Consider the following 21,652-nt stretch of genomic DNA (forward strand, 5'->3'; position numbering starts at 1 on the left):
CCAGTCTGACACAGTGCTCTCTGCTGCCACCTCAGTCCGTGTCAGGAACTGTCCAGAGCAGGAGAGGTTTTCTATGGGGATTTGCTGCTGCTCTGGACAGTTCCTGACATAGACAGAGGTGGCAGCAGAGAGCACTGCGTCAGACTGGAAAGAATACACCACTTCCTGCAGGACATACAGCAGCTGATAAGTATTGAATTTGAAATGTTTAAGTTGAAGTAAATTACAAATCTATATAACTTTCTGACACCAATTGATTTGAAAGAAAAAAAACAATTGCCGGTGTACCCCTTTAAGGGGCAACTATGTCCAATGTACAATTATCTCACCTTTTGTGGGGGTAACGACGCATGATCCAGGGAGTGACTGGATCTTTTGCGGGGTTATAGAGGTTTTTGTGGTTTTGACGTCAATGTTCCACCACTGAAGCTTATGTGACCACAGCCTAACATACCTAACCTAGACTGATGGGTTAAAGGGGTTATCCAGCACTACAAAAACATGGTCTCCAGATTGGGTGGGGTTTCAAACTCAGTTCCATTGAAGTAAATGGAGCTTAATTGCAAACCGCACCTGAAATGGAGACAAGAGAGGGGAGGGGGGGAAGTGGCCATGTTTTTGTAGCGCTGGATAACCCCTTTAAGTCCAGGTTAATCAGGGAGGCGTCAGCACTATGGCGGGTTGGTGACCTCACTAAATAAATTTGTGTCCTTTAGATGTTTTGGCTCCTCTGGGAGAGATTTGACCCAGTTTATGCCCAGATCTGGTTACACCTCCTGCTGACATCCCGGATCGCCTGGTATGAATGGATTTTATTGGCTTTCCAGATGCTCCAGTCACCTACACTGGAGGCTCAGCCTGGTTTTCCAGGACTATTTTGGAGGCTGGTGATGTTTGACGTTACAAGCTGTCTGTCTGTCACATAGCAGGTCACCACCGCCCAAGGTCAGTAATACGTCTTACACTTCAGCACCTGCTACCAAGCATTTCTCTGTTGCATTTGCAATTTTACATGGACATGCTCGCCATCTCTCCAAAAACATGAGGGAGATTTCTGATGAAAAGGAGCGATTTCATACATACTCACTGCTTCCTGTTCCTGCACTTTTCTTCTCCTTTTGGAGTTATACATACTCACTGCTCCCTGTTCTTGCAATTTTCTCCACCCCAGAGCCATACGTACTCACTGCTTCCTGTTCTTGCAATTTTCTCCACCCCAGAGCCATACATACTCACTGCTTCCTGTTCCTGCACTTTTCTCCCTTCGGAGCCATACATACTGACTGCTTCCTGTTCCTGCACTTTTCTCCCCTCTTTGGAGACAAATATACTCACTGCTCCCTGTTCCTGCACTTTTCTCCCCCCTTCAGAGCCATATATACTGACTTCTCCCTGTTCCTGCACTTTTCTCCCCCCTTCAGAGCCATATATACTGACTTCTCCCTGTTCCTGCACTTTTCTCCCCCCTTCAGAGCCATACATACTCACAGCTTCCTGTTCCTGCAGTATTCTTCCTCCCTTTGTAGCAATATATACTGACTGCTCCCAGTTCCTACACTTTTCTCCTCCCTTCGGAGCCATACATACTCACTGCTTCCTGTTCCTGCACTTATTCCTCCTTCGGAGCCCTACATACTCACTGTTCCCTCTTCTTGCACTTTTCTCCCCCCTTCAGAGCCATACATACTGACTGCTCCCTGTTCCTGCACTTATTCCTCCTTCGGAGCCATACATACTCACTGCTCCCCGTTCCTGCACTTTTCTCCCCCCTTCGGAGCCATACATACTCACTGCTCCCTTGTTCCTGCACTTTTCTCCACCCCAGAGCCATACATACTCACTGCTCCCCGTTCCTGCACTTTTCTCCCCCCTTCGGAGCCATACATACTCACTGCTCCCTTGTTCCTGCACTTTTCTCCACCCCAGAGCCATACATACTCACTGCTCCCTGTTCCTGCACTTTTCTCCACCCCAGAGCCATACATACTCACTGCTCCCTGTTTCTGCACTTTCCTCCACCCCAGAGCCATATATACTCACTGCTCCCTGTTCCTGCACTTATTCCTCCTTCGGAGCCATACATACTCACTGCTCCCTGTTCCTGCACTTTTCTCCCCCCTTCAGAGCCATACATACTCACTGCTCCCTGTTCCTGCACTTATTCCTCCTTTGGAGCCATACATACTCACTACTCCCTGTTCCTGCACTTTTCTCCCCACTTCGGAGCCATACATGCTGACTGCTCCCTGTTCTTGCACTTTACTCCCCCCTTTGGAGCCATACATACCCACTACTCCCTGTTCCTGCACTTTTCTCCCCCCTTCAGAGCCATATATACTGACTTCTCCCTGTTCCTGCACTTTTCTCCTCCTTCAGAGCCATACATACTCACAGCTTCCTGTTCCTGCAGTATTCTTCCTCCCTTTGTAGCCATATATACTGACTGCTCCTAGTTCCTACACTTTTCTCCTCCCTTCGGAGCCATACATACTCACTGCTTCCTGTTCCTGCACTTATTCCTCCTTCGGAGCCCTACATACTCACTGTTCCCTCTTCTTGCACTTTTCTCCCCCCTTCAGAGCCATACATACTCACTGCTCCCTGTTCCTGCACTTATTCCTCCTTCGGAGCCATACATACTCACTGCTCCCCGTTCCTGCACTTTTCTCCCCCCTTCGGAGCCATACATACTCACTGTTCCCTGTTCCTGCAATTTTCTCCCCCCTTCTGAGCCATACATACTCACTGCTCCCTTGTTCCTGCACTTTTCTCCACCCCAGAGCCATACATACTCACTGCTCCCTGTTCCTGCACTTTTCTCCCCCCTTTCGGAGCCATACATACTCACTGCTCCCTGTTCCTGCACTTTTCTCCACCCCAGAGCCATACATACTCACTGCTCCCTGTTTCTGCACTTTTCTCCACCCCAGAGCCATGTATACTCACTGCTCCCTGTTCCTGCACTTATTCCTCCTTCGGAGCCATACATACTCACTGCTCCCTGATCCTGCACTTTTCTCCACCCCAGAGCCATACATACTCACTGCTCCCTGTTCCTGCACTTTTCTCCACCCCAGAGCCATATATACTCACTGCTCCCTGTTCCTGCACTTATTCCTCCTTCGGAGCCATACATACTCACTGCTCCCTGTTCCTGCAATTTTCTCCCCCCTTCTGAGCCATACATACTCACTACTCCCTTGTTCCTGCACTTTTCTCCACCCCAGAGCCATACATACTCACTGCTCCCTGTACTTTTCTCCCCCCTTCGGAGCCATACATACTCACTGCTCCCTGTTCCTGCACTTTTCTCCACCCCAGAGCCATACATACTCACTGCTCCCTGTTTCTGCACTTTTCTCCACCCCAGAGCCATATATACTCACTTCTCCCTGTTCCTGCACTTATTCCTCCTTCGGAGCCATACATATCACTGCTCCCTGTTCCTGCACTTTTCTCCCCCCTTCAGAGCCATACATACTCACTGCTCCCTGTTCCTGCACTTTTCTCCCCCCTTCAGAGCCATACATACTCACTGCTCCCTGTTCCTGCACTTATTCCTCCTTTGGAGCCATACATACTCACTACTCCCTGTTCCTGCACTTTTCTCCCCACTTCGGAGCCATATATGCTGACTGCTCCCTGTTCTTGCACTTTACTCCCCCCTTTAAAACCATACATACTCACTGCTCCCTGTTCTTGCACTTTTCTGCTCCTTTCGGCGCTAATGTATATAACCCTCTGGCAATAAGTGCCATCACCATGTTATTTGTGGCAGTGGCTGGAATAGGAGGGGGGCACACAAATCAGGGGTATACCTGAGGTGTGTGAAGAGCAGAAGATCTGTGGTCTGTAAATAGTTGTGGTTTTTAAACATAACAGGTCTGATCTGTATATGTGAGGGTCTGTTCTGAAGAGTGTATGGGGTGGGGATTGGTCTGGGGTCTGTATACAAGGGTTTGGCTCTCGTGAGGTCTGTATACAAAGAGAATCTGGTCTGATGTCTGCATTCAAACACTATACATGATTCAAATGTTGGGGGTGTGGCCTGTATACATGGGTGGGGCATAATGACTTTATATTCTCTTTATATACTCTTTATATTTGCGGCACGATTCCTTACATCACCTCATTACTGACATACATATACAAGCTATGGCGTACTTCATCTGAGTCACTTTCCAGGTATTGCACAGGTATGACACTTATAATAAAGCTGCTTTATAACATCAAAGTCAATGGTGCATTATATGCCGGTATTACTGACGCTACCCTGCCTTAAAGGGGTTATCCAGCACTACAAAAACATGGCCACTTCTCCCCCTCTCTTGTCTCCAGATTGGGTGGGGTTTGAAACTCTGTTCCATTGAAGTAAATGGAGCTTAAAGGGGTTATCCAGCGCCACAAAAACATGGCCACTTTCCCCCTACTGTTGTCTCCAGATTAGGTGCGGTTTTGAAACTCAGTTCCATTGAAGTAAATGGAGCTTAATTGCAAACCGCACCTGAACTGGAGACAAAAGAGGGGGGAAAGTGGCCATGTTTTTGTAGCGCTGGATAACCCCTTTAATTGCAAACCGCACCTGAACTTGTAGCCCCTTTAAATTCTTAAAAGTTCACCTAAATTTTCTACACCTTTAAAAACCAAATCACGCCCACATTGTACTAACCACGCCCCTCACCATTAAGCACGTCCCCTTTAACAAGTCTCCTGCCACTCATATATATATATATATTATATATATATATATATATATATATATATATATATATATATATATATATATATATATATATATATATATATATATATATATATATCTATCTTGAGACTCACTACAAGGTAATAAGTAGGAACTACACAACAGAGAGAATCCCATCTTGAAAGTGCGCGCGATGCATTGCGGGAATAGTAGTTTTTTTTTTCCCTCTTCCGGTCCGTAATCTCGCGAGATCCATGAAACTACAAATCCCAGGGCACGCTGAAGTTGGCTCACGTGACGCCATTTCGTCCTATCAGGTAAGAGAGCGGCCGGAAGTTGTGCTTGTGTGCGTTCCACGCTGCATAGAAAGTAGTAGTGGGGTGCTGTGGCCCTGGTGACCCCCGGGGACATGTCGGAGAAGGCGCTGCGGGTGTGAGTATGGGCTGTGGCCGGGAGAGGCGGTAGTGAGGGGTTTGTAGGGTTGTGTTCGCTACCTTCTAGACCTGCTTGTGTATATCAGTGTTATCCTGCGTGTAACTCTCCAGCTGTTGCAAAACTACAACTCCCAGCATGCCCTGACAGCCTTCGGCTGTCAGGGCATGCTGGGAGTTGTAGTTTTGCAGCAATCTCCTAGAATAAATAACATTACTATCCCTGGCTTGTAATACTCCTATATTCCCAGCAGAGGGCGCCATAGCTCCTCATCACTATTCAGATTGCTGGTTCTCACTGGCTCCATTGGCTTCTCTCTCTACAGTTTGGCCTGCGGTGACGTCTATGGGAAGTTTGATGTCCTGTTTAACCGAGTGCGGCAGATCCAGAAGAAGAGCGGGCAGTTTGATGTAAGGAATTTATATATATATATATATATATATATATATATATATATATATATATATATATATATATATATATATATATATATGTGTGTGTGTGTGTATATATATATATATATATATATATATATATATATATATGTATGTGTGTGTGTGTATTTTTTTTTTTCGTGGATCACCTACCAGCTATCAACAGAGATCCCTGCTATATAGTGTATGCTTTACAACCTGCTTCCCTCCAGCTGTTGCAGAACTACAATTCCCATATGCCTGGACACCCCTTGTCTGTCCAGGCATGATGGGAATTCTAGTTCTGCAGCAGCTTTTGCACCCATACTGGGGCCCAACAGGTTCCTGATAAAGAGAGCCAATCTTGGCACTAGTTTACTGACCCTTCATATGGTTCAGGAATTAAAGTGGTACTCCAGCAAAATAGTTTTATTTTCTTTTAAATCACCTGGTTTTTGAAAGTTATATAGATATGTAATTAAAAATATATGTATTTAAAATATTTCAAGTCTTCCAGTACTTATCAGCTGCTGTATGTCCTGCAGGAAGTGGTGTATTCTTTCCAGTCTGACACAGTGCTCTGCCCTTGAGAGGAACAAATCCCCATAGAAAACCTCTCCTGCTCTGGGCAGTTCCTGACATGGACAGAGATGGCAGCAGAGAACACTGTCAGACTGGAAAGAATACACCACTTCCTGCAGGACATACAGCAGCTGATAAGTACTGGAAGACTGGAGATTTTTTTAATAGAAGTAAATTACAAACTTGTATAACTTTCAGACAGTTGATATGAAAGAAAAAAAAAAAGTCTCTGGAGTACCCCTGTTCATGTGGCTCTTTAATGGAGAAGTCTGGCCGACGGGGGAATTTGATAACGAGTATGCACTTACCTCTCCCAGTGCCCAAGGTGAGCGTCGGTAGCGGCCATGGGACCCCCAGAGTTGTGATGATGTCATGACTGGGGGGGGAAGATACCTGTCCCAGCTGATGGACTGTCCGCTCAGCCAATTAGTGACTGAAGTGACATCCCACCTCAGTCACTGACTGGCTAAGCGGCCAGTCCATCAGCCGGGTTGTGACATGTACACCCCAAAGATCCTGGAGCCCGGCCTGTCACCTCGGGCACTGGGAGAGGTAAGGATTTTCCAACAGCCGAACTTCACTTTTAAAGGGCTTATCCAGGCTTAGAAAAAAACCATGGCTGCTCTCTTCCACGTACAGCACCTCTCCTGTTTGGATGTGATATTGCAGCTGAGTTGTATTAAAGTGAATGGAGCTGAAATGTAATACCACACACAGCCTGAGGACAGGGGTGGCGCTGTTTTTGCATGAAAGCTAATCCTGGATAACTTAAATTGTCGGCTACACATCCACATTACACAGGGTGACGTCCGGCCAATAACTTCTCTTCCTGTTTTTTATTTTTTTTATAGTTGTTGTTGTGCGTCGGAAGTTTTTTTGGAACCGGCCCTGAAAGTGACGCCCAGTGGCGGGAATATAAGTCTGGAGCAAAGCAGGGTAGGTAGTATAATGGAAAGGCGAGCAGACATGTACTTATGGCGTGTTCACATGTACTAGTACATATACTGTAGACTTATATTGGTTTAGGTTATGTTCGCACATACTTAAAGGGGATATCCAGGGTTAGAAAGCACTGCTACTTTCTTGTAAAAACAGTGCCACCCCCGTCCCCCGGTTGTGTGCGGTATTACAGTTCAGTAATGGAACTGAGCTGCAAAACCTTCACCCAAACTGAGGACAAGGGTGGCGCTGTTTCTGGAAGAAATTGGCTATGTTTTTCTAATCCTGGATAACCCCTTTAAATCTGCTGATCTGTGGCCAAGATCTTAGTATGGAGCTGATGTTTTTTTTCTGTAAATCCCCTTCAAAAACAATCTGCGTGTTCCGATTTCTTTCAGCTCCTATCCAGACCTATGTCCTGGGGGCAAATAATCAGGAGACGGTGAAGTATTTTCAAGATGTTGAAGGCTGCGAATTGGCGACCAATATCACCTACCTGGGTAAGATATTCTCTGTACTGCATGATGATCCATAGAGCCCCCGAGGATTTTAGTAAAGCACTTAAAGGGATTATCCCGTTTAAGTTTCTTGCAAAAACAGCACCACCTTTATCCTCAGGTTGTGTGTGTAATCACAGAATAGTACAGAAAGTGTAATCTGACTATATATGGAACCCTCAAAATAAACAATAATCACAGTTAGGATCCTATTAAAACTTAACCTTTAATATATACTAGATTTAAAAATATATATAGGCGTGTGGACTTCGGGTCCGAATATGTGATGACGGAGGTTTCTTTTGCGCACATTATGGTGTCAGGTTGTGTGTGGTATTACAATTGAGCTCCATTCACTTCAATGGAACTGCACTGCGAAACCCACAACTAAGGACAAGGGTGGCGCTGTTTATGGGAGAAAGCGGACATGTTTTTCTAAGCCTGGATAACCCCTTTAAGTATATTTCTACATGAATCTAGTATTCTTACTCTAATAGCCAAAGTCAATCATTAAAGAACAGATGTATTATAAGGTCTCTGAGGGATTAGGTTACATGCCGCCTATAGAAGAAGAGGGGGGAGTGGCTGGAGAGACAGAAGCAAACGCTACAGGAGTTTATAATGGTATGTTTACTCTTATTTATCTGACAGATTTATGAAGCCAAAGCCATGATTGGGTTTGAGAAGAGAAATCTTTAATCTGTTCTGTTTATAGTCTGTTCCTGGCTTTGGCTTCAAAAATCTGTCTAAACAAACTATTAGATCTCAATTCAGTGCTTTATTTACAGCTTACACTGCTCAGTACTACTCTATAATGTCCTCCGTGCTGCTACTGCTCTAAGGGTGTCCCATAGAGATACAGGGGAGCAGGATAACATCCTCTGTGTGTTCAGTGTATGAGAGAGGTTGTAGAGGATAGGCTTTTCTTAGTGGCTCAAGGACAACTGAAAATTGGAACCTGCTGAGGAGAAAACTGGTGAAGATGTTATATATAATGGATATGATCTATATTTACAGGTCGTAAAGGAGTATTCAGCGGTGCCTCCGGCCTCCAGATCGCCTACCTGAGCGGTATAGAGTCCTCCAGCGAGCCGGCACCCTCCTACTGCTTTGTCGCCAAGGATGTAACATCACTAAGAATGGCGCTAACCGCCAACTCCAAATTCAAGGGCGTGGACATATTGCTGACCTCTCCATGGCCTAAAGATGTCTGGAATTACGGCAACGCCCCGGTGGGTAGCTGTCATTGATACAAGGGGGCACCAAACAAAACTCGGGGCCCATCAGCTGTTGCAAAACTACAATTCCCATCATGCCTGGGAATTCCCCCCCCCCCCCCAGATGACAATAGTTTTTATTTTTTTTCTTTCTGGTGAGGAAACATTAATCATGGAGGATTCAGGAAACCATTAAGCTTTCCGGACTGTAAAAACTTAAGATGAAAGGAGGAAATAAAAAAAAAGCTATACTCACCTGCTGCAGGCTGCAATGGTGCTGTCCTCCAGCTTCTTTCTCCCTTCCTGCTTTGTGAGCGCACAACTGACGTCACTCATAAGCGCTAGGGGAGAGAGGGGCCTCTTGTGGCCGGGAGGTATAATGCTTCAGGCATGAATGGCAGGACGGGGAGCAAATAGCTCCATGCCCTGTCATGCGCAGCACCACATGATTAGGAGCATGTACCGGTAAATGGCCAGACACTAGCAGTGCATCCAGGCCAAAAAATCCTAATATAAGCCTATAGGTCAAGAAACGTGTCCGCATTACACACATTTCACACTACGGAATCCGCGCGAATAAAGCTCTTACGCGCTTGTGGCCGCGCACCTTTCCGCCAGCTCCGTAGACACCATTGTAAGGGGTGGGTCGATTCTGCTATCCGTCAAAAGAATTGACATGTCATGGTGTCTATGGCACAGGCGGAGAGGCGCGCGTACGAGCAGCGGAATCCGCCGGAACTTATCCGTGTGGATTCCGTAGTGTGAACCCACCCTCAGAGGTCAAGGATGTGTGCAGCGGGCCTAGGAGTTCATATCTGAATAAAAATTTTTGGATTTGTTTTGTCCTCAGACTGATATAGATGTGAAGACCTGCGGCTCCGCATCGGTCGCCGGCCTGGCCGCCAGCTTAAAGCCCCGATATCACTTCTCTGCACTGCAAGGAGAAAACTACGAGCGGCTCCCATACAGGTAGGTAAGGACTCTTTATATTATTCATTACGTCTGATAGTCTATGGGGGAGATTTATCAAACATGGTGTATAGTGAAACTGGCCCAGTTGCCCCTAGTAACCAATCAGATTCCACCTTTCATTCCTCACAGACTCTTTGGAAAATGAAAGGTGGAATCTGATTGGTTGCTAGGGGCAACTGGGCCAGTTTCACTATACACCATGTTTGATAAATCTCCCCCTTTGTGTGTTCCACCTTCCTGACATTGGGATGTATTCATGACATTTCTTCTATTACAGAAACCATGTGGTTTTGCAAGAGAACGCGCAGCACGTCAGCCGCTTCATCGCCCTGGCAAGTGTTGGCAATCCTGGTAAGAAAAAGGTAAAGCAGGACAAAAGTTTTTTTATAGGTTCAAGAAGCTCCCGCTGTCGGGGCATGATGGAAATTATAGTTTTGCAACAGGTTGGGAAAACAGCGCCACCCCCTAGTCCTCAGGTTGTGTGTGGTATTACAGCTTGGCTCTGTTCACTTTGATGGAACAGAGCTGCAATACCTCACCCAACCTAAGGGCAATAGTGGTGCTGTTTGCTGTTTCTGGATATGTTTTTCCAATATTGGATAATAGCAGAAGCAGCTCAGCAAACATTACTGGACAATCTGTGGTCGTTTTGTGTCCGCAGCTCCTGTGCTAACTCCCACTTGTTTCATCCCACAGTACATCTATGCGTTCAGCATTGTGCCGATGAGCGCCATGGATTCGGCGGAGTTGGTGAAGCAGCCGCTTGATGTCACCGAAAACCCGTATAGGAAATCGGGGAAAGAGGATAAGAAGACTTCAAGAACTAAGGCTTTGGAGGAGGTAACGCGGCGCCATTCATTGTGTAGTGGCCACACCGATTACTGCGGCTCAGTGGGGGTGTCGGGTGTTTGATATTGAGGATAGGTTATTAATAGATTGTAATCGGAACACTTAAGGAGAAGTCCGGCGAAAATTTTTATTAAAGTATTGTATTGCCCCCCAAAACTCATACAAATTACCAATATACACTTATTATGGGAAACAGGGACACTAAGCATCCCCCTGCCATCATCCTCTCCAGCAGCCACAGCCAGTACAGCTCTGGGAGTCGGGTCGTGACATCACCATGTTATCCAGGAAGTGACATCACCGTGTTATCCAGGAAGTGACATCACCATGTTATCCAGGAAGTGAAGCCTTGATGCAGTAGTAAGTGCAGGGAAAAAAGCACTTTATAAGCATTTTCCATAATAAGTGTATATTGGGGATTTGTATCATTTTTGGGAGGTAATACAATACTTTAATAAAAATTTTCACTGGACTTCTCCTTTTAAGCTTTCTAAATTCATTTATCCCTTTAAGGAAAGTATACTGTTACCACATGGGATTTGTATCCGTGGGGATCACAGCTGTATCACTAAACCCCCAGCAATATGTATGTGCAGGTCTCTCACCATAGTGCAGTGCTTCCCAACCTTTTCCACCTCGGGGCACCCCTTGGAAAAAAAAATTACCTTGGGGCACCCCTACTAAATGTTCTACAAAAAAAGAAAACAGTCATACAGTGACTCACATGTGACGTACATTTCTAGCAACTTCCTTTCCTTTCTCCCTCCTGTAGGCTCACAAAGTAACTGCGCTGTTTGGTGTTATGTGCAGTAAAGCGAGTAGGAATGTGGGATGCCCCCTATATGTAGGATCCCCTGCTGTGCCCCCATGAGCTAATAATGCCCCCAGAGGTGCCCCCATGAACTAATAATGCCCCCATATACTAATAGTGCCCCCAGAGGTACCCCCATGAACTAATAATGCCCCCATATACTAATAATGCCCCCAGAGGTACCCCCATGAACTAATAATGCCCCCAGAGGTGCCCCTAAAAAAACAAATATCCTATTCACCTAATCCGGGCTGCAGGCAGCAGCTCTTCCTCCTCTTCTGGCTCCATCTTGCGAGCCGCAGGGACGGGACCTCCGGCAGGCGTGATGACGTCACATCATCGCGCCTGCTGGAGAGGTCACGTGCCGGTGGCCTATGGGAGTGAATGTTGGAGCAGGATGCTGACAGGTCCTGCTCCTACATTCTGCTCACTTTAATGTTCCACCCACTCACAGCGCGGGCGGAACATCAAAGTGATCCATGCATCCCGAGAAGCTTCTCGGGATGCTTAATGTCCCCCCCCCCCCCCCCAAGTGACGTCAGCATGCAGCGCTTTCCAATACGCCCAGAGGGGCGTGATTACCGCGCCGGACCGTGACTACTTGAGCAAGCCCCCCGCCCACCAAGACTACTTGGCTGGTAATTTACATAGAGCGTGGGATGTTATAAAACTAACTTTGCGGTCTGTATGTACAGGGGGATGTTTGGGAAGCGTGCTGGGTGATGTACCAGCATGTTTCCTTAGCTTTATGGCTAATTTTAGTGTGTTCCAGAAATGCTTGTGGTCATGTTTGTAATTTACCCTTTTCCGCCACTAGATGGCGTGAGTTACACTTTGTTCTGCTATTAATATACATTGGATATACCACAGTCCACCACTAGATGGCAGTCCTCCACTCTCTAAGCTCAGAGTGGCTTCTGCTCAGCGTCTTCATTCATCTCTGCTCATTACCCAGCAGTTCTAATTGACTTTTCCCTGACTTCCCAGAAGGTCCCCCCCACGCTGTAGTGACACAGCATCTAGTTACCCATGAGGCTTCCCTCCCTCCCTGATGGTCTCAGTGTTGTTCAGACATTTTGCCTAATTACAGGTGTAATGCGGATTATTCTCACTGTTACAGACGCCGCTAATCACTTCATTTCTCCAATCTCCGCAGGACGAGCCGGCTCAGCAATTTTTCTTCGACTTGAATAAGCAGCAGGGGAAGAAACGTCATTCGGACGGGAGGGGAGGGCAGCATGGCAAACAGCCGAAGAAGCACCGTGAGTCACCGAGCGTCCCTGTGCCGAAATATAAAGCACAAGATAAAAGGGGAAGTTACTGAGATATAAGGCTGAGTGCACACGGGGTTAATCTCAGTTATTCTAACGAACTGGATGTCCTAACATAGAACAGAAACTGATCCTAGATTTGCATATGACACATGAGCTCCAGAGCTGCACTCACTATTCTGCTGGTGGGGTCACTGTGTATAAACATTACATTACTGATCCTGTACTGATCCTGAGTTACATCCTGTATTATACTCCAGAGCTGCACTCACTATTCTGCTGGTGGGGTCACTGTGTACATACATTACATTACTGATCCTGAGTTACATCCTGTATTATACTCCAGAGCTGCACTCACTATTCTGCCTGTGTACATCCTGTACTATACTCCAGAAATGTAACTTAGGATCAGTACAGGATCAGTAATGTAATATATGTACACAGTGACCCCACCAGCAGAATAGTGAGTGCAGCTCCGGAGTATAATACAGGATGTAACTCTGGATCAGTAATGTACTGTATGTACACAGTGACCCCACCAGCAGAATAGTGAGTGCAGCTCCGGAGTATAATACAGGATGTAACTCAGGATCAGTACAGGGTCAGTAATGTATGTACACAGTGTATTATAACCAAAGTTATAAACCTCTGTCTCTTCTGTCTCACAGCTCAGCCAACTGGGCCCTGCTGGTTCTGTCTGGCCAGTCCTGAGGTGGAGAAGCATCTGGTGGTCAGTATTGGGGAACATGTGAGTATTATAGGCAAAGAACATCCAGATCAAGAAGTTAAATTTTTTATAACTTTTTTTTAATAATAATAAAAAAAATAAAAAGGTGTGTGTGTGTGTGTGTGTGTATATATATATATATATATATATATATATATATATATATATATATATATATATTAATATTATAAAAATTAATAATTTTTTTTTTTAAACTATAACCCTGGGCCTCACACGCAGCGACTCTTATGAGCCATTGAGTAGTGGCCGTTGTGAAATCAGTTAACCGTTTAAATGCCATGACCTACAGAGGTGGTATATCTCCTGGGTATGCGCGGTGCACTTGTTATCGCTCCTCCTGTGCTGATCTCCTGATAATTGTATCTGCAGTAACATTGCCCCGGCCGCTGCTGGGTATTCACAGAAGGCTGACACATTTCCCCTGACGTCACTTTTGTTTGTTACACAGCTCGGCCATGGAAGAGGTTTTTAACGAGGACTTAAAGTGATCTCGCACCTTTGCATATATGGACAATCCCTTTTAATTTGCTTTAAGTGTCACTGTCATTTAAATTTAATTTTTTTTTTTGCAGAAATCAATAGTCCAGGCGATTTTAAGAAACTTTTTTTAAGTGGGTTTATTAGCCGAAAAATGCATTTTTATCATGAAAAAGCAGTTTGAGCTCTCCCCCCTGTTTTCATTGTTCTCTATGGAGAGGGGAGGGGTGGAGGGAGATGAGGCACCAAAACAGGACAACAAAGAGTTAATTTACAGCTACATCACTGGCCTATCTCCTCTGAAGTCAGCACTGACCTCTGAATACCGGCTTTCACACAGGTCCCGCTGTGTAATCCTTTGTTCTCTGCTGGCAACTAATCTCCCCCTCCCCTCTCCATAGAACAGACAGGGCCCAACTGATGTAAAAGAGTCGAGATTTCCTGATAATGAGCAGTGAATGAGAGAGGAGGGGGGGGAGGGACCTGGGGAAAGTCTTTTTGAATGCAGATAATGGCATATTTGCCTAATAAACCCAATTAAAAAGTTTTTCAAAATTGCCTGGACTATTGATTTCTGCAAAAAAAAGAAACAACACAGTGACACTTTAAAGTGAACTTCCACCTTTGCATATATGGATAATCCCTTTAATTCACCTAAAGGGCTTGCCCCCCGCACATTAATGGTGACCACTACATAAAGTTAACATCGTTGACTTTCTTCTTCCAGTGCTACGTGGCTCTGGCCAAGGGCGGCCTAACGTCGGACCACGTCCTCATCCTGCCCATCGGACACTACCAGGCCATGGTGGACCTCTCCTCCGACGTGGTTGAAGAGTGTGAGAAGTACAAAGCCTCCCTGAAGAAGTTTTACAAGTCAAAGGGGAAGCGATACGTGATGTTCGAGAGGAACTACAGGAGTCAGCACCTTCAGCTGCAAGTACGGCGGCGGCTTATGGTTCACCACAAGAAGGGGCGGGCTTCAGAAGTTCTTTGAAAGTTTAATGGCTTAAAGGGGTAGTTCAGCGGAAAAAAATTCAAATCAATTGCTATCAGAAAGTTATACAGATTTGTACATTACTTCTATTAAATAATCTCAAGTCTTCAAGTACTTATCAGCTGCTGTATGTCCTGCAGGAAGTGGTGTATTCTCTCCAGTCTGACACAGTGCTCTCTGCTGCCACCTCTGTCCATGTCAGGAACTGCCCAGAGCAGGAGACATCCCCATAGAAAACCTCTCCTGCTCTGGACAGTTCCTGACATGGACAGAGGTGGCAGCAGAGAGCACTGTGTCAGACTGGAAAGAATACACCACTTCCTGTGTAGGACATACAGCAGCTAATAAGTACTGGGAGACTTCAGATTTTTAAAGAGAAGTAAATTACAAATCTCTGGCATCAGTTGATTTGAAATAAAAAAAAAAAATAATTGGTGAACTACTAGGATACAGGATGCGTTACTAGGACACTAGGTTCCTATGAATCGCCCCTTGAAATGGGGCAAGATGAGGTACATGGTTTGCTCCCTTCGGTCCTAAGCTAAAGGTGGCAGCCGCTTTATTATCTGAGCTCTAATGGGTCACTAGGGCTCATTCAAGACAATCCCGGCAGCAAATTGGTCCTGAGGGACGGGTAATGTGTTCTCATCTATCCTCTATGGTGCGGAGAATGTTAGCGTACTCTGCACCTTATGATACCAACTAGTCTACCCTTTTTAAAAGGTACTCTGGCGAAAATCTTTTTCTTTCAAATGAACTGGTATCAGAAAGTTTCACAGATTTGTAATTTACTACTTTTTAAAAAAAAATCTCCAATCTTCCAGTACTTATCAGCTGCTGTATGTCCTGCAGGAAATGGTGTATTCTTTCCAGTCTGCTGCCACCTCCGTCCATGTCAGGAACTGCCGAGAGCAGGAGAGGTTTTCTATGGGGATTTGCTACTGCTCTGGACAGTTCCTGACATGGACAGAGGAGGCAGCAGAGAGCGCTGTGTCAGACTGGAAAGAATACACCACTTCCTGCAGGACATACAGCAGCTGATTTGAAAGAATTTTTTCCGCAAGAGAACCCCCTTAACCCTGTATGCCGATGGGTCACTAATCAGAAGCTGGAAGCCAATGCTGTTAGCCATCGCAGGCCAATAGCAGACTTTGTACTGCCGCTTTAGGGGTGGCAACATGCCGCTACAGAGTCGCTTTAAATGCCCCTGTCAAAACTAAGGGTCCATTTAAACAAAGATTATCTGCCAAAGATTTGAAGCCAAAGCTAGGAATGGATTTGAAAAGAGGAGAAATCTGTTTAGTCTGTTTCTGGCTTTGGCTTCAAATCTTTCTGTGTAAATGGACCCTTACAGCGGCATTTAAATGGGTTTAAAACCCATCACCTGCTGGTCTAGTGGATGTATTGCATCCACCCCCACCCCTACCATAAGGGACAACGGCCCCCTGGCTCCTTTGTTTTGAATATGGGTGCGGCCAAGTACAGCGCTCTGCTCTTTCAGTGGCTCCATAGAGAGTGACTAGAGCCGCAGGTCACGTGCTGCTCTAGCGCCAAAACAAAGGCGCCAGGTGGGCCGATCTGGGGGTACAGAGGTCAGACCCACCCCGATCTTTGATTTGTCACTTGTCCTGTGGATAGTCGGACCAGTTAGGTTTATGTCGGAATACCCCTTTAAAGATCCCTTTAAATAATCTAGAGCAATTACTATATAATCTCCGGCCATTGTGATGTTATTGCAGAGGCTCCTCCGTCTATATTGCGGATGAGTCTGATGACGTCACATAGATAATAAGGGCGGCCGTGAATGTGGAGAGGTCACGTCCAGCTCTGTGCTCTCTCTCTCTGGTTCCGCTCTAACAGCTCATTACATCTCATTAGTTTAAGTCTGTATAGTCAGGTTCTCCTGCCTTATGTGATGACTTGACCGGTCTGAGGGATGAACGCTCCCAGTGATGACTAAATACACCAATCTGCGCTAGGCCTGGAACGCTTTATGGAGTTCTCCTTTAAGAAGAGAGCAGCAGAGATTTCTGACCTCACATATTCCACTTTAAATCCAGTGGTTGTGCTGCTATTTTTACTATGTGCGGTGATTCACATTGCCCGGGGTGTCTGCCAACGTCGGCTGTAAACTTCCTGCGGTCCCGGAGCAGAGAAGACATTTTACTGTCTGCAGACATGTAGCATCTGGCTTGGAGTGCTGTTGTGTGTAATAACTTAAAGGGGTACTCCACCCTTCTTGTTAAAGGTGCTACTCCACTCGTGTGCTCAGTATGAATGTGGTATTGCAGCTCAGCTCCATTGAAGTGAATGAAACCAAGGTGCAATACCACACTCAACCTGAGGGCAAGGGTGGCGCTGTTTTCCTAATGGTTTCCTATTACTGGGATAACACCTTTTTAAGTTTTAGTGGAGCGGTTTCACTGCAGGTGGACATGGGGAGGCAGAGTAGTCACTCACTCTAATACCTCCTCACCATATTAACCCCTTGTTACATCTCTCTGCCAGGTGGTCCCGCTGCCTTTAACCTGTTGCACCACAGAAGACATTAAAGAGTCCTTTATAGTGCAAGCCCAGGAGCAGAACATGGAGCTGCTGGAAATCCCGCAGCACACGGACATTAAGCAGGTGTGTAAGTGGGAGGTCCCTGCTGATGACTGACAGCGGCCTGTGCAGGGGAAATGGAGTATTACATCCTGACCACACAAAAGGCCGACCATGTGACCTGTAGTCTGGTCACGTCATTTGATATTTATTTATTTTTTTGTAGATTGTACAGCCTGGGACCCCGTATTTTTACGTCGAATTGGACAACGGAGAAAAACTTTTTCACAGGATTAAGAAGAATTTTCCTTTGCAGTTTGGAAGGTAGAAAAGTAGAGTTATAAGGAGACTGGAAGCTGAACACTAAGGGGGAGATTTATTAGACATGGTGTAAAGTGAAACTGGCTCAGTTGCCCCTAGCAACCAATCAGATTCCACCTTCATTCCTCACAGACTCTTTGGAAAATGAAAGGTGGAATCTGATTGGTTGCTAGGGGCAACTGAGCCAGTCTCACTTTACACCATGTTTGATAAATCACCCCCTAGGGATTTGGTATTACTATGCAATCATTTAATCTGTGTTTCATGCTCTTTGGTCTCCCTATCCTGCCAGCGTGCACTGATCCATCCCAGTTAGGTGTCCGTAGTTGCGTAGGCAGCCATTTCCTACAAATCCCAGAATGCACTGTGCTTTGCACCCACCCTATACAATTCCTAGCATGTTTCTGAGTCCACGTCCTGAGCCTGATCAATACCTCTACACCTCCCTGCATATTTCCTTTGTGCTCAGAACAGTCTCCTTCCCCATCCAGTACACCTCTAATCTCTGCATTTCCCTTCCTTACATTCTTAGTTGTTGGAGTATTCCACCCAAACAGAACTTTTTCACATGTTTCTGCCCATGGTGAGACTAACAATTCCTTCCATACTTGTTATCTATCCAGTCTCCTTCCCCCAGTTCTGAGCTGCTGCTTTCTGCTGAAGACACAAAAATCTGTGTGAGCTTTTCTCTCTCTCCTCCTCCCCCTCCCTTTTGAGACGGCTGATGTAAATAAGTCCCTGGCTGGCTTTATCTGCAATATTGTTGCTTTGTAATGCTGGGGGGGTTAATCACAGTGAATTCATCAGCAACGTGACCTCTTATTAATCCTCCCAGAAACTACAGTGTTGCAGGTACAGCCACCAGGGACTTGTTTACATCAGCTGTCTCAGAAGGGAGGAGGGGGGAGACAGAAATAAAAGCTCACACACAGATTTTTGTGTTTTCAGCAGAAAGCAGCAGCTCAGAACTGGGGGAAAGAGACTGAATAGATGATAACAAGTATGGAAAGAATTGTTAGTCTCACCATGGGCAGCAATATAACTTTTGCTATGTTTGAGTGGAAAACCCATATCTAATTGTCGAGCTCCATCCCCTGCACCCCTGCCAACCATCTGTTTGCCTAAGCCAAAGCGCTGGCATATACAGAGCAACTGAGCTGTAAGTAGACAGCGCCATACATGGTATAGTGGCCATTCTGGATTACTGCAGCTCTGATCTCATTTACATCAATGTGACCTGAACTGCAGACACCCAGCTCTTTCTCTGCAGATCGGCAGGGTAAATCTCATTTACTCTTTTCCTTTTAACTACAGGGAAGTATTAGCCAGTGAAGCCATCCTGAATATACCCACCCGGGCCGACTGGAGGGCGTGTAAGCTCAGCCAAGACGAGGAGGAAAGCCAGGTCAAGGCCTTCCGAAGAGACTTTGAACCATTTGATTTTTCGTTACAAGACTAAATTGTTGGGTTGTGGAGTTTTTTGGGGTTTTTTTTTTTCTCCTTTTTAAATGTTAGGTGTCCTTGGTGCAACTCTTCATATGTGCATAACATTGTCTAACATAAAACAGAGTATATGTGATTGAGGTGAATCCGCTGTTCCCTTATCACACCCTCTTTATATATTATAGGTAAAATACCTTCTTTTTATTAAAAATTTAGAAAAAAAAAAAAAAAGTTATAACTCTCCAGCAGCATCATACATTGCACTGCATGAGTATTGTGGTGTAATTTATATATGCAATGTTGTGTTCAGGTCCCCGTGTGGGACCAACAAAGTGTAAAATAAAATGGTTTAAATAAAAAAAAAAAAAAGCTTCAGTGAAAAAATAAAGAATTTTTTTTTTTTTTAACATGGGCAGAATTTTTTTTTTACATGAAACTGGTATCATTGCATTTGTAAATTTTATTTTAAAGTTTTGTATGAAAAAATGAAAATTTGTATGGACAGGAAAGTTTTTTTTTTTATTGCATAGTGTAAGCTGTAAAAGTAAAACAAAAAATGAAAACAATGGCCAAAGTAATAGATGAAGAGAAAAATCCAGGATTAGAAAAACATAGCTGCTTTCTTCCAGAAACAGCGCCACTCATCTTCAGTTTATTTGTGGTATTGCAGCTCCACATGGTTGTAATACCACATGCAACCTGAGCACAGGTGTGGGGCGCTGTTTCTGGATGAAAGCAGATGTTGCATTGTAGTCAATTCATCGAAATGCAAAAAAAAAAAAAAAATCTTTACACACCACTACTGGGAACACCCCAAACTCACCTGCCCATAAACCACCCACCTTTTGGGTGGAGTTTATTTACAGGATGCCCTATTTTTGGTCTGATTTCCAGGGTTTTCTCCCAAAAACTGGGAATGTTGACAAATGCCGACAGCAGTGGAGGTTCTGTATAGTCAATGATTTTCTGCGGCCTATGTTACTGGGCAACATTGGGTATCTGTCTAATTTATTACATGCAGTTTACAGGAGTTTTTCTAAAAAAACCTCAGTTTTCTGCTTAGTGCAGGGTCTCCGGGGCAATCTTTGCAAAGATCAATAGTACAAGAGAATATAAGAAACTTTGTAATCTTATCAGATAAAAATGCTTCCTTATGTTATCAAGCTTTCAGGCTGTGCCTCCTTACAAACCCCATGGTACACTGTTTGTTTGCAATAGTACGTTAATTAGGCCCTGCAGTTTCGGCAAACCTTGCATAGACCAATAGTAAAAGCAGCTATAAGAAACTTTGTAATATATCTTATCAGACAAAATGCTTCCTTTTATTAAGCCTAACCCCCCTTTACTAAACTTTTATCTACTTTTGTTATGACTTGTAGCTAGCTCAGGGATCTGATTACAAGTTTATGGAGGAAGCTGAGAGGGGGAGTACACTGCATAGAGAAACAGCTAAACAACCTGAAGAGAAGAAATCTGTATATAAGTAATGGTCAGATATAGTGCTTATCCTCATGGACACACAGGACAGCTTATCCCTAGTAAGTCACCTTAAACAACAGGTTCGATTTATCTCCATAAGGGTGCGTTCACACGTACAGGATCTGCAGCAGATTTGATGGTGCAGATTTGAAGCAAATCAATTAATGGGCCATCAAATCTGCTGCAGATCCTGTACGTGTGAACGCACCCTTAAGCTCCATATTCTCCCTTGTAAACGAGAAGAATACCTTCCGGAGTCCTGAAACGTTGTGTGGTGGAATTGGGGGCTCAGTCGGTGGCCCAGTTCATGGATCCCAATTTCCTCCAAAAATACCGTGCTTAAATGAATTTAAACTCCATGCCAAAATGTTGTCAAATTTTAGTAATTTAAAGTTTAAAGCAGAAGCCAAAGTTTAGTTGTTCTTTTTCTTACCTGTAGGAAGATATTGGCATGTTCCCTCCCTTTAGTGGTGGCAGCCATTTTGGAAGTGTTAACAGGAAGTGCAGCCATACTAGTAGTCACGTTTGTACTGTGTTCTCCTAAACTGATATAAGAACCGTCATTTTGTTCATATAACTTTTTACGAATCTAAGTTGGCAATAGGGCTGCACTTCCCGTCTCACTTAAAAAAAAAAAATGGCCGCCACAACAAATTCCACATTTCCAATATCTCTGTAAGTAAAGGAACCCAATTATCAAACTTTGTTCTATTTTCTTATTTACTATTTACCAGTAATTTTAAAATTTTTAAAAGGGATTTTTACCAACCGTGAAAAATTGGGCAAAGATCCCTTTAAGTGAAACTGTTCTTTCCGAATGTATCTCTTTGAACAACAGATTTTTTTTATTCTCAGATAATAAGATCCATTTGTACATTCATTTTTTTTTTTCATGATTGGTGTAAAAATGTTGTTTCATGTTTGTGTAAATAAACGTGGCTCATTTTAATAAGATTTGTGA

General features: G+C 44.7%; 1 protein-coding gene across 1 annotated transcript; it reads left to right on the forward strand.

Moving 5' to 3' along the window:
* Positions 1–5,024: 5,024 nt before the first annotated feature.
* CWF19L1 (CWF19 like cell cycle control factor 1) lies at positions 5,025–19,605 on the forward strand. The gene is made up of 14 exons (XM_069968299.1): positions 5,025–5,134; positions 5,460–5,544; positions 6,981–7,065; positions 7,467–7,568; positions 8,583–8,797; positions 9,633–9,751; positions 10,032–10,116; positions 10,451–10,594; positions 12,571–12,676; positions 13,354–13,433; positions 14,638–14,847; positions 17,413–17,532; positions 17,675–17,772; positions 19,084–19,605. Exons 1-14 carry the CDS (start codon positions 5,112–5,114, stop codon positions 19,226–19,228), a joined length of 1,617 nt encoding a protein of 538 aa, XP_069824400.1. The 5' UTR covers positions 5,025–5,111; the 3' UTR covers positions 19,229–19,605.
* Positions 19,606–21,652: the final 2,047 nt, after the last annotated feature.

The sequence above is a fragment of the Dendropsophus ebraccatus genome, chromosome 1, assembly GCF_027789765.1.
Source record: "Dendropsophus ebraccatus isolate aDenEbr1 chromosome 1, aDenEbr1.pat, whole genome shotgun sequence".
NCBI classification, from domain to species: domain Eukaryota; kingdom Metazoa; phylum Chordata; class Amphibia; order Anura; family Hylidae; genus Dendropsophus; species Dendropsophus ebraccatus.

What these genes read in the sequence shown, in the direction of transcription:
- CWF19L1 (XM_069968299.1), top strand. Translation starts at nt 5,112, where the DNA reads ATGTCGGAGAAGGCGCTGCGGGT. An exon ending in TCGGAGAAGGCGCTGCGGGT is followed by an intron (nt 5,135 to 5,459) that starts GTGAGTATGGGC and finishes CTCTCTCTACAG; the next exon opens with TTTGGCCTGCGGTGACGTCT. An exon ending in TTTCCTTTGCAGTTTGGAAG is followed by an intron (nt 17,773 to 19,083) that starts GTAGAAAAGTAG and finishes TTTTAACTACAG; the next exon opens with GGAAGTATTAGCCAGTGAAG.